At 44.0% G+C, this 13,288-nt stretch overlaps 1 protein-coding gene across 1 annotated transcript in view; it reads left to right on the forward strand.

Moving 5' to 3' along the window:
- XYLB (xylulokinase) overlaps positions 1-13,288 on the forward strand; it is a 135,259-nt gene that overhangs the window by 44,363 nt on the left and 77,608 nt on the right. The window contains exons 9-15 of the mRNA XM_054991993.1: positions 108-226; positions 2,095-2,176; positions 2,989-3,029; positions 4,392-4,507; positions 7,048-7,163; positions 8,302-8,375; positions 10,899-10,995. Coding sequence (XP_054847968.1) covers positions 108-226; positions 2,095-2,176; positions 2,989-3,029; positions 4,392-4,507; positions 7,048-7,163; positions 8,302-8,375; positions 10,899-10,995 — 645 coding nt within the window. The remainder of the gene's footprint in view (positions 1-107; positions 227-2,094; positions 2,177-2,988; positions 3,030-4,391; positions 4,508-7,047; positions 7,164-8,301; positions 8,376-10,898; positions 10,996-13,288) is intronic.

Genomic DNA, 13,288 nt, shown 5'->3' on the forward strand with positions numbered 1-13,288 from the left:
GAGGGAATATTAGGATAACATTTTTCCCTTCCTTTCTTCAGGCTAGTAAGATGGTGTCACACGATCAGTAGGTGCCGAATTTTTTAAAATGCTGCTTTCCTCCTCAGGTTCCGGCATGAATTTACTGCACATCCGTGAGAAAATATGGAGTCCGCTCTGCCTTGAGGCTTGTGCCCCTGGATTAGAAAAAAAGTTGGGCAATCCTGTGCCGTGCAGCAGAATACTGGTCTGTAGGTGCTGCTGTAGAATAGCTGTTCCAATGTTAGTTGTTTTTTAAGATTTTAGCAAGTGCCCTGCATTCAGTCATGAATGAGTTAAATTGTTGTGTTATTTAGTTAGTCAGTGAGTTTGCATAGGACCACTTAGCTGTTGTGTTAAGTTTCCCACTGTAGAAAGGGGAGTCTTTATGCTTAATGAAGAAGATCTGGGATTCACTGTTGTGCAAACAGTGTATGGAGGTGGCGGGGAGAATTAACTAGCAGCATTTACTGAAGTTTACTGCTCTTTGTTTACTCTCTGAGTCAGTGTCACTGTCTTAGAGTCTCTCTGAGTCTAAGCTAAGTCTCACCATCAAGTTGTAGTAGCCAGTTAGTTAGCTATTCTTTTTTTCCCCTCACTAATGTACTTTTTATCCTAATACGTAGTAAAGTATTTTTCTAGAGCTAAACACTGGAGTCTGTTCTTACTATATTCTAATGCACAATAATCTACTCTGCTAATCAAAACTCTACAGTTGTTCTTGGAACTAGAGCCAAACTATGCATGCTTATCTTTGATTTGTGGTAGGGTATCATAGCTCATACCCTACCACTTATTTTGCTAGTCTTATAGGTGCCACTGGACTGTTGTTCTTTTCTACTTCTACATACAGACGAACTTGGCTACTCATCTCAATCTTAATCCTTGATTGGAACTTCTAGTGTGTAATTTGATCCTAAAGATGCAGAGGAGAGGGGGGTAATTTGTACTGGGGCTCTAGTGTGGACAAGGGTAGAGACTTGAATTCTTTCTTCCTAGCAGGGCTTTTTTCAGCTGGAACGTGGTGGAGCGGAGTTCCGGAACCTCTTGAAAATGTTCACATGGCTGGTGGCCCCGCCCCCTGATCTCCAGACTGAGGGGAGTTTAGATTGCCCTCCATGCCACCGAGCAGCATGAGTGACGCAGAGGGCAATCTAAACTCCCCTCTGTCTGGAGATCAGGGGGCGGGGCCACCGGCCATGTGACCATTTTCTCTGAGGGCAACCCACTGAGTTCCACCACCTCTTTTCCCAGGAAAAAAAAAGCCCTGCTTCCTAGCAATGTTTTCTTGATCAGAAGCATCCCCTCCCAGGACTTCTTTAAGCCCCAGCAGAGAGAGATAAATCAATATTATTCATGTCTTAATATCCACATACCTGTTTTTTTCTCTACACCAGCGTGGGCCCCCATTCTGACAGGAGAAACGGCATTGGAAGAGAACCCATCTTAAGTTTCTCGTGACTGCTTTGTAGGGTCAAATTCTGTGTTCCAGCCACAGAACTCCAGTGTGAGAAGTTATTTGGCTCCCTAATCTCATATTCTTATCAGGAGTTTTGATAGGAACATCCACACTACAAATTTTAAACTGATTCCAGCCCTCATATTTTCCCTCAAAGGCCTCTAGGAACAAGGTTAGCCTGTAGTGAGCTAACAAAGTAGTTGATTACTGCCAAGTCAACTCTTGCTGGGGGGGAAATACTCTAAATTTTATATAAATGTGCTCCGCTGGCAATATGTGTGACATTTTAGAGAGCCCAGACAAATAAGAATCTATGGTCTGGTTGTCAGGGCTCTATTTAGAAACTGACCTTATTCCAGGCGGTGCCTTTAATGGAAGCCCTTAAAAAAATTGATTCTTAATTTTCTAGTGCTGTGCATTAAAAATCAAGTTTAAACAATTATTTGAGATTCTGCAGCTCTAGAGAAGTCCGTAGCCGCCACCCCCCCCATAAGCTTTTGTGGATCTTCTATAGCGCGAGCTAGATTTCTTCATTCAAGGACAAGATAATTGTGATGCAAAAAGGTTTCTATTTCATTTTAACTGATCTGCATTTTGCACTCTCTCCTCCTGTTTAGGGCTCTGTTTCGCCGTATTACGTTAAGCGCTATGGTTTCAATCCTAACTGCAAAGTTGTAGCCTTCACTGGCGACAATCCAGGTGAGAAAGTTAAGGATTTGCTGTTAACACTCCGAGTCTTTGTAGGATTGTATCCCGTGAATATTATTCTCTGGCTGTGATATAATCCATATGTTGAAATCCTCTTTATTCAGGAGTTGCTTCAGTGCTTGGTGGATTGCAGCCATCCATGACAGCCCTATTAATCTTGATCTAACCCTATTAAGACCAATGAGATATGCAGCTTAGGCCTTTGCATGTTTACTTTGGAAGGAAGTCCTACTAAGAGTCCGGTAGGCCTTACTTACAAACATAGGATCCCAGCACTAACTGCTGCACAATTCCATGCGTATGTGCTGTTGCTATGAATGGGGTTTTAAAAGTGTCTGGATTTTTGGTTGTGTCCATTGCCTATGAGCTAAACTACAAGAGACGAATTACACAAGGATGCTTACCTGAAGGGAGTCGCAATGTTAGCTGGGAAGCTGAGTTTTAAAAGACAGATTGGAAGGCTTTGTCAATTTCCCCTCTCTACAGAGCCAGCAAAGATTGCTCCTCAGAATGTTTGTTAATTTCCTCTTTGCCTTCCAAAGGCTCTGTCAGTTTCACCTCCCCTTCTAGGAGGTGAAGAGGAAATAAACAAACCCTCTGAGGAGTTATCTTTGCTGGCTCTGTAGAGAGGGGGAATTGACAAAGCCTTCAGATCTGTCTTTTAAAACTCAGTTTCCTGGCTAACATTGCGACTCTCTTCACGTACTCTTCTTCATGTAATTCGTCTCTTGTAGTTTAGCTCTTAGCCTCTTACACAAAGACTAATTTTGTGTTTAATTGGACTCCCTTATTTGCATTTTCAGCATCTCTGGTAGGAATGAGGCTTGGAGAAGGGGACGTTGCAGTAAGTGACACTTTTTATGCCGACTGTTCCTATCGGCCACTCATATTAGGCGCTCTGAGAAGTATGGGATAGAGACCTTGGATAAGAATTCTGGGTTGTTAACTTGGGCTGGAAACTACCTTTAGTTAAACTCGAGCATTGCTGATTTCTATGGAAGTGATTTAAGCACACCCTTAAGCTTTTCCTGTGGAGTTCAGGGGCGCTTGAGTGCTTATGTTTGACCTTAAATGGATTTTATTTCTGTTGAATAAGGTACTTCAAGCAAGTTCTTGGATTGATCTTCGATAGTATTGGAATACAAATTTGGAGGGGCCCCTAGGTGATTGGTAGAACATGTGCTTTGTCTCAGGTTCAGTCTCAAGTGGTTCCGTTTAAAAGATTCCCAGGTAGTGAGGCTTGAGTATCACTGCCAATCAGAACAGATAATACTGGGTCACATGGGCCAATATTCTGGTTCAGTCTAAGCCAGTTTTCTGTGTTCAAGGACACATTCCCTTAATGCTTCTCTGTGCCTCCCTCTCTCAGAATCTCAATCTGAATGTATGAAGAGCCTCTGTTTAAAAGTGTAGTTTGGGACAATTCTCTCCCTGATACTTGATCTGTGGGTGGTTGTTTCATGCATATGCAACTTCTCTTTGTATGGGTTCTGTGGGGCTTAGGAAGCAAACTTTCACACAACTGTAAGTTAAGAAATTTTTTAAAAAACCGTTTAACAATAGATACAACACAACTATTTTTTTCTGTTAACTAAACTCATAAGTGCAACCATACAGAAACTTTCAGCCAACAATGTCTTTGAAAAGGTAAACTTGTTGGATCCCACCAAGTGAGAGAGTCGTTTTTCACAATCCTTCCAATTCGAAGCAACTGTAGCCCAGGGTTTTGTCCTCTTCTTGGGGAATTACAGCCTTGCAAAAATAATACAATCCCAGTAATATCAACCAAACACAATACTACACAAACACCACTTTTGGTCATATTGTTCACATACAACATTTCTGATTACCTTATTCAAAGAGGTAAGAGCATATTAATTATTATTAAGCTGCCCAGCAGCCAGCTTCCTCCTCAGCTGCCTGGCTGTAGCTACTAACCCTGCCCTACTGGGCTAAACCAGTTACCGCAAAGGGGTTACACACAAAGCTGGGCCTCATGTGGCGAAGGATCCTCCTATCTGCTTATTCTCTGACTTCATCTTTGTGTTGCACATGAAGGTGGCAAACCCAGCTGATACCTCAAGAATCCAATTGCCTTGATGCGTAATTTAAAGATAATTAGTACGACTAACGGGTGGGTTTAATTTAATTTCTTTATTGCTCGTCATGCACATTGTGCTAACTCCTCAATTACTTTCTCCCACAGATTAGCCTTGGCACGAGTGATACATTGTTTCTTTGGATCAGAGAACCAAAGCCTGCTTTAGATGGCCACATCCTTTGCAGTCCAGCCGATACAAATGCCTACATGGCCCTATTGTGGTAAGCGCACCTTTTATTGTGGTTTTGCCTGTGAATGTGAGATGCTTCTTTATGGCTGTGTCCCTTGGCCCCATCTACACCAGTATTTTCTCCTCTGATTGGAGGCTACCCTCCAAGGCCTGGGGCAAAACCTTCCCCTCCAACTTTCTGCTTCGAATGCTTTAATGGGAAATATAAGTAATTGATCCTGGGTCCTTCAGCATGTGAAAATTTGTGGTCTTACACCGAAATATTTGTCATGTTATTCACACTGAGCTTTGCAGTTTTCAGGACTGTTTTAAAAAGATTTTAGTACTTTATTTTTTGCCGGAAGTTAAAGGCATTATCTTCACAGTAGTCTTTGTGACTACGATCACAGATCTAAATGTTTGTTGCTGTCATATTATCTACTTAAGTTGCTGGGGGGACATTGGCTGTAACGCACACTGGCATAGGGACTGGTATCCCCCATCCTGGGTACTTAAGCAGCGACAGAGTCAGGGCTCCATTGCACAGTCAAGCTCCACATTTGATGAGGCCATGGTTGTGTCTGTGGGGGTAGAGCCAGGTAGGCCAAGGGAGCAGGGGTACTGAACTCCAGCCCCAGGCATGCTGCCTCAACTAGCCCAGGTTGTGCCAAGCTTTGCACATCAGCTTGGGTGACTGGTTGCCAAGGCAACTAATGTCCCAGGAGGCAAGGAGGAATCTAGATGGGTCTGCCTGGTTGCCAAGGTGATGGAAACACTCCCTCAGAACCTGGATGTCTCACATATCAGGCTGGAAAGAGGCAGGTATGAAAAGGTGTCAGAAAAGTAGCATGATATTAATTTCCAGGGTCCTCAGGTTCCCTGGGCTGCAGCCATGGGATAAAAAGGAAGACGGAGGGCATATATAAACTTATTGCAGAAAAAGAGAATGTACAGTTTGCCATGTTTCTGACAGTAATAACGGGCATGCAATTCAACTTTTAGTTAATGTATCATTATTGTGCACTTGTGCCCTCAAGATGTAGCCAATTTATAGTGACCCCATGGGATCTTCAAGGCAAGAGACTTGCCTCTGTGTAGCAATCCTGGCCTTCCTCGGAGGTCTCCCAAGTTCTAACCATGGCCAACCCTGCTTAGCTTCCAAGATCTGATGAATTCAGGCTATCTGGATCATACAGGTCAGGACACCCTATTAGAATTAGGTACATACATATGTAGGAAATAACTCGGAGAACAGAGATTAGTAAATAACAGGTAAGACACGTGATCTTGAACAAGTTGCCTGAACAATGCTTTTGGTTGGCCAGCCATCTTTACGTACTTACTCAAAAATGCACAGTGGAACAACTGCTACTCATTAATCAGATGAAAGCCTCATTTTACGGATATGATCCCTGTTCCATATTGCCCGTCCCCAAACATATCTTTGATCAGCGCACTGACCTAGGGAAAGCTTCTGCTTTCTACAGAACAATAGCCTCTGTGGGAACAGCTAGGATAATCTCTCCTTAGCTAGCAACATTCCCCCAGCTAAAGTGCACTTTAATTATACAAACAATCGGATCTTATATGCCCGAGACAAACTCCAGCAGCCAGCATGCCATGTAAGCCTTTTCTGACTGCCTTTTGGTACCTTTTAGGTCACCCTCAGAAAAACTGATATGGAGGCTGCAGGCTTTTTAATCTCAGATAGAATATGAATATACGGCAAGGATATATATCAGAACTGTATTCCTGCACTTAGAAGTCGAACCTGTGCATAGTCACTTAGAAGTAAATATTACTAAATTGAATGGGACTTACTTCCAAATCAGCACGCATAGGGTTGGATTGTAGGAGAACAGATGTTATCTATGCCGTACATTAATTTATCAAAGTAACCTTTTTCAGACATTACTGCTTTGCGTACTGGGAGTTTACGAAACACAAATATCAGGAGCACGTGCTACTCCAAATCCTCCTGATCTTTGCAGCTGTCAGGGGCAATATGTGTATTTACCACGCATGTATAGCCTTGGTGTGCATGAATGAGTTCACATGGGCCAGAGCTGCATGTGCATGGTACATATGTGTGCTGCCTGTGTTCCCACAACCTGGTAACTGCACATATTGAGAGAATCTGTGCTCAGTTGGTAGGTTCCCAGTACGTGCAACAAACAAGTATGAAAAGAGCCAGTTTTACAGCTGCAGGAAATTCTTAGTGTTCTACATTATGCTTTTGTAAAGCCAAAGCAAAACACCCGTGTCAGCTTTCTAGCCAGAAATCTTGGTAATTGAAATCAGCACTTCATTTTTATGTTTATACTATAATTAATGTTTTCATTTTTTATAATTAATACCTTTTTATCCTGCACTTTCTCCAAGGAGCTCAAGGAGGCATACCTTAGTCTCCCTTTCCTCCATTTTACGCTCAGAATAACCCTGTGATGGGGGTGGGGGAAAGGAAGACAGACCCTCGGTCACCCAGCAAGCTTTGTGGCACGGTGGGGATTTGTACTTGAGTATCTCAGATCCTAGTCCAAAACTTTTCCCGTTACATCAAGCTTGTATTCATCATGTTACCATTTATTTCAGTTTTAAGAATGGTTCTTTGATGAGAGAGAAGATCCGAGATGAGCTTGCCTCTGGTTCCTGGGAAGAATTCTCCAAAGCGTTAACATCGACGCCTGTTGGAAATAATGGAAACATTGGTATGTCACTTGAGAGAGTGGGGGAAGCTTCCTTAGCTCCTCTTCCATCCTGATTGTGTAGTCCCTTTTGCCAGCAAATCAGTGATTTGGGCAAGGATCTGTAACTACTATTGCATCCAAATGCCATCATCAGGGCTTTTTTTCTGGGAAAAGAGGTGGTGGAACTCAGTGGGTCGCCAGCACAAGGGGCAACTCTTGGCAGGAGGTGGTGCCCCTGGTACCACATGTGCGCGCGCAAAGTGCACGCATGCTCTCAGGGCCAATGACATCACTTTGGGTCAGCTGGAACAAGGGGGGAGTTTTTAAAAGTTTAAATCGCTCTTAGCGAAAATGGTCGCATGGTTGGTGGCCCCGCCCCCTGATCTCCAGACAGAGGAGAGTTTAGATTTCCCTCCGCACCGCAACACGGAGTGTAAATCTAAACTCCCCTCTGTCTGGAGATCAGGGGGCGGGGCCACCAACCATGTGACCATTTTCAAGAGGTGCCGGAACTCTGTTCCACCGTGTTCCAGCTGAAAAAAAGCCCTGGGCATCATGATCTTCTGGTAGTGCTACAGGATGAGCTGGCTGCAGTTGGCTAGCGGTCACCACCAACAGCTTATTCTCAACACTTATTCTCAGAAAAAAAGCCCAGTGGGGTGTGGGCGTGTAGCTGGGGTGGTCCAGGGAGTGATCAAAGCCAGCTTGCTAAGATGATCTCCTAAAAACTATATATTCAATACAATCCTAAGAAGAGTTATTCCAGTCTGAGCCCATTGAAATCAGCTCTGGAATAACTCTGTTTAGGATTGCACTGAGAACGATGTAGAGAATATTTATTGGCTTGTATCCTACATGGCAGAGCTCACAGGGCAAGACCTGCTTGCTCCTCCCTCCCAGTGCAGACCACTGGGCCCCTCTCCCCAGTTGTGCCCCTTGGAGTTGGGAACCCTTGTGAACAGAGGAAAGGGTGGAAAGGAAGGAAGCAGGGGAAGCGGAAATGGATTGGAATCTCTCCCTGCTCCTGCATCCCTGGAAATGCCTTCGTCATCAGAAATGAACTGTTGGGCACAGACATTTATAATGTACTGTATTTATAATCATGTGACTATTATGTTGTTGGACACAAACGTTGCATTGCTTTCAACTTTTTGTTTAGGTTTTTATTTTGATGTGATGGAGATTGTGCCCGAAGCTGTGGGAATTCACCGATTTGACTCGCAGAACAACAGCGTAAGAGCAGCCTAAGTCACGAGTTCAAGGGATACATCACAAACGTTTCTTTGTCACAGGCCTTGGGTGGCGGGCTTTTCCTCACTCAGATGGTTCTCTAACCGAAACGAGCTTCTGAGCAACAATAATGGGCCACCTCACAGAGCCACAGCTCCAGGGGCCAGACCCTGCTTCAAACCAAGATGCCAACTTTGTCCCCATATACACTCGGGCAATGCCATTACAGGACCTAATAGCAGTAGCTGAACCATCCCAGGTTCGTCCAGTTGCTCATCTTTCCATGTGATGTATGCCATCGTGTGTCAGCAGTGCCCTTCTGCTCTCTGCACAGGACAAACAGGCCAGTCCCTGTATAAAAAGATTAAATGGACACAGATCTAACATACTATCCAGAAACTAGTAGGAGAGCATTTCATTCTCTTAGGCTATTCTGTCGCTTGACCTGAAAGTTACTGTTTTTAGCAAAAGAACTACAAATGAAGACGCCAACATGAAACTGCTAAATTCAAGATTTTGTTCTCTGTCTCTCTGTCTCTTTGTCTCTCTCACACACACTCAGCTTCAATTGAGGCTTGGGATTTCTTACTTGCTATAGGCAATAACTATCCTAGCAAAACCTAGAACCTCCACCCATTAAAATTAATATTAACATTATCAATAATGATGATGGCGATAATAATAATTGACATATACCGCCCTTCAGGATGACTTAACACCCACTCAGAGCGGTTTACAAAGTATGTTATTATTATCCCCACAACAACAAACACCCTGTGAGGGGGGGTGGGGCTGAGAGAGCTCCGAAAGAGCTGTGACTGACCCAAGGTCACCCAGCTGGCTTCAAGTGGAAGAGTGGAGAATCAAACCTGGTTTCCAGATTAGAGTCCTGCTGCTCTTCAGTGACTGACCCAAAGTCACCCAGCTGGCTTCAAGTGGAGGAGTGGGGAATCAAACCCGGCTCTCCAGATTGGAGTCCCGCGCTCTTAACCACTACACCAAACTGGCTCTCCAGGTGTTAACTAGCTTAACATGTGAATGCTTGCTGTATTTTTCTGAATAAGTCTGAATTTTACAAAATTACATTTCACTCTATATCTTTCCTGCATTTCATGGTCCTTTGACCCTGCTGTTAGTTTTTCTTCATACTTCTTACACGAATGTCTGCATAGTGAGGATCTGCTCATAACATCTGAAGGAGCGGACTCTGGTTCACAAAAGGTTACGATAAAATAAAATGCGTTTAGTCTTTCAGGTTCCACAAGATTCTTGTTCATTTATTCTAAAACGGTTAAGTTGTTTTTATAATAATCATGTAGATGCTGTGGAGTGTGGATCAGGACTGATATCATTTTGATATACTAATGAAATATGGAGCTGAAATACATGAAATGAAAAGATAGTGGGAGAGTTTTTCTGTCCAGTTTTTCTGATCCAGCAAAACTGGCTGGTATGGATAGTAATATAATTATAGTTCATATAGTTCTTTAGGGATATTTTGTGTGTGTGTAGCTGAAATCTTTACAACAGACTTGCATATGACCAATATTATTGTATCTGTATCAAAGATGAAGGGCTTAGTTTGGTGTAGGGGTTAAAAGCAGCAGGACTCTAATCTGGAGAGCCAGGTTTGATTCCCCCCTCCTCCACTTGAAGCCAGCTGGGTGACCTTGGGTCAGTCACAGCTCTCTCAGAGCTCTCTCAGCCCCACCCACCTCACAGGGTGTTTGTTGTTGTGGGGATAATAATGACATAATTTGTAAACCGCTCTGAGTGGGCATTAAGTTGCCCTGAAGGGCAGGGTATAAATCGAATGCTGTTGTTATTATTATTAGACTGAGAGGGACTTGCCAAAAGTGAGTTCCTGGCTGATGGGAGATTCAGACTGGGAAAATTGCTTGGAGTGTGTGTCTGTGTGTGTGTCTGTGTGTGTGTGTCTGTCTGTCTGTGGCAGCCACAATGGATGAGGGAAGGAGTCTGGTGCCCATGTGGGCAGGATCTTGGATACTGCACACTTTCCTATCCCGACAGCCCGATAATGTGCTGGAACGGTGCTCGGGGGCAGACTACCCATTTAACTTGCAGGGACTTTCCCCAGTGGGCCACTGCCTTAGAAGGCCACTTGTGGCCAAGCTGAGCCAAGGCCCAGCAACTCTGCCCGAACCTCACAGGCTGTTTAGCCTAAGTCCCTAATCGGCAGTGGCAGCTGGTGTCAGGTTGCCAAGCGTTTCCTCCTGCACCTGTTTGGGGGATGATGCAGAGGGTGAGCTAATGCCCGTTGTCGGCCCCTCTGAGCTGACCGGTCCTGCAGGGTTGTCTTATAGCACAGCAGAGGCTGCTCAGCTTGACTCGTTCCAGGGCTGTTTTCAATTCCCTGACTGCGCCTGACTATGCTGTTCCCAAAAGAGATCAGAGAAAAAATATATATATAAAACATCACAATTATGAGTGTGCAAACTGCCGCTCCCCATAAATGACCCCTTAGAAGCATGCACATTTATTCAGTTTCTTTCTTCTTCTGCACAGGTCCCATCATTTCCCAAGGAAGTGGAGATACGAGCCTTGATAGAGGGACAGTTCATGGTCAAACGGTTTCACGCGGAAAAGCTGGGATATAAAATCCGTGAGTGTACTTCTGGAATGGCAGCAGCAGGGCTCGTGGGACGCTAGAGGGAGCCGTTCAAATCACAGCACCTCTCCTGCCTCTCAGACTGCAGGAGTTCTGCTGGCCCCTCAGTGTTGAGCAGGAGAGAGGCCCAGGTGGGCAGCTCAAGATGAATACTTTGGGCTTGGAAGGGAATGATTTTCAAATGAGCTATACTGCCAAATCATGAAGGTACAGGTGGGGCTGTGGCTCAGTGGAAGGGCCTCTGCTGTGCATGTGGAAAGGTCCCCTGGTTCAACCACTGGGATCTCCAGATAAAGGTGGTATGAAAGATCTCTGCCCAAGACCCTGGAGAGTTGCTGCCAGTTGAGTAGACAATACTGACCTTGATAACCCGGTCGTCTGATTCAGTATAAGGCAGCTTCATCTGTATGTATGTGGGATAATGCAGTGCTATGTAAATGGGGGGAAATGGGATCTAGAATGGATGCTTCCTGGATTAGAAAGGAAAATTTTGGCGCCCAGAGAGGGCCTTCTGTCTTAAGCCTTTCCAACCACGTCGTTTTATTGTTACATGTTTGGTTACCTGGAAATTGTAGAGAACATCTTCGTGTGCTTTGGCTGCATGAAGACAGGGAAGTAACTAATGTTGTCAGATGACAGAGCGGATTCAAATGCACAGAGAAAGAGCACAGTTCTGTTCTTCTGGGGCTGTATCACTGCAGGCTGCAGGAATGGATAATCCATCGTGTCAAAGCCCTTCCTGTCAAGCAGAAGTCCAAGCTAAAAGCCACCTTTCCTGATATTGTAACTTCCGGCACCCAAGAAATGTGTGAATCATTTTTTTTTAAAACAGGTGCAGTCAAAGTTGAGACTTCTCTGTCTGCCTTCAGAAGTGAAGCAGTCTTAGAGGGAATCTGGGAGGCAGCTTCAAGATGCTTCCACAAAACCACTGCTTAGTTGGAAAGTAATCCTTGTGATTGAGTTTCTCCTAGTCAGCTGCTTATAGTGGTTAAAGTGTCAGACTAGGATCTGGGGAACTTTGGTTCCAATTCCCATTTGTCCATGGAAGCTTTCTGGGTGATTTCAGGCCAGTCACTCTTTGTTAGCTTAACGTAAGTCTCAGGATTGTTGTTTTGAGAGTAAAATAAAAGGAGGGGAGAAGGGTGTTGTTAGCTACTTCAGGCCTCCCATTGGGAAGAAAAGCAGGCTATAAACATCTACGTAAAATAAACGATACTTTCCATTTTGACAAGAGCTACTTTCCAGTGAATGCTGGAAACAAGCTCATTTCATGCTCTCCTTTCTGCTACAGCAACAGGTAAACCACGTCAAACCAACTACGCAAACACGTTAACTCATAAATAAGGTCTTTGTAAGGTGCAAAAGTATACGATTACTAAAGTGCTCAAGTGTTCAGGGTTGCATAGTAATTGTATACTTTTGCACTTTACAAAGATTTTACAATGTATTTTAATATAAGAATGTTTGCTACATGGTATTTATTTTTGTGTTCACGTGTTTGCGTAGTTAGTTTGTCACGGTTCACCTGTTGCTCTAGTCTCTCCCGTGACTCTCTCTCTCTCTGCTTTGTGTTTTTGTCTCCTTTCTGCTATGACAAAGTCGCCTTGTGGTGGATTTAAGTCTTTGGTTTCACAAGGGAAGCCATTTGTCACAAATTATGCAGTGTGAATGCTAGTTTTCAAAGCTTTGCTCCAATGTGATAATCAGCATTTCCCAAAAACATCACAGCGAAGCAGGTTTGGGAAAGATCTCAGGAAACATGGGGGAAATCTCTGAGGTTCACAGAAGCGCCACCATACCGTGAGGAAATGTGGGGGGGGGGAACAGCTTCTCAATAGCATCCAGGCCAGGGGAGACAATCCAGCTATAAATAATCTCGATATGATCCTAAATTAATCTTTTTATCATGGCTGCACCCTGGATCTTCATCTGGTTACTTGCAGTGTCCTCTTAAGTTGAACTGTGGCCAATCGATTTAGAAGAGTATAACTCTACTTAGGATGGCACATTTACAGTGCAATCCTAAGCAGAGTTCCTCCAGTCTAAGCCCATTGAAATCAGTGGGTTTAGACTGGTGTAACCCTGTTTAGGATTGCACTGCTAGATTCCTTTTTAATGTAAATCTTATAACTTAACAAAACTAGGAAAAGAACAGTCTGTTCTGCACCCTCCTCTTTGTTCTCTGTGGCAGTTTCGGCCAGAATGTATTCATTTATTTACTTCATTTATACTCCACTTTTCTCGCTGATGAGGGTGCATAATGGGATATATTGTTAACCTGGTGGTG

Source organism: Eublepharis macularius, chromosome 11 (assembly GCF_028583425.1).
Source record: "Eublepharis macularius isolate TG4126 chromosome 11, MPM_Emac_v1.0, whole genome shotgun sequence".
Taxonomy (NCBI): domain Eukaryota; kingdom Metazoa; phylum Chordata; class Lepidosauria; order Squamata; family Eublepharidae; genus Eublepharis; species Eublepharis macularius.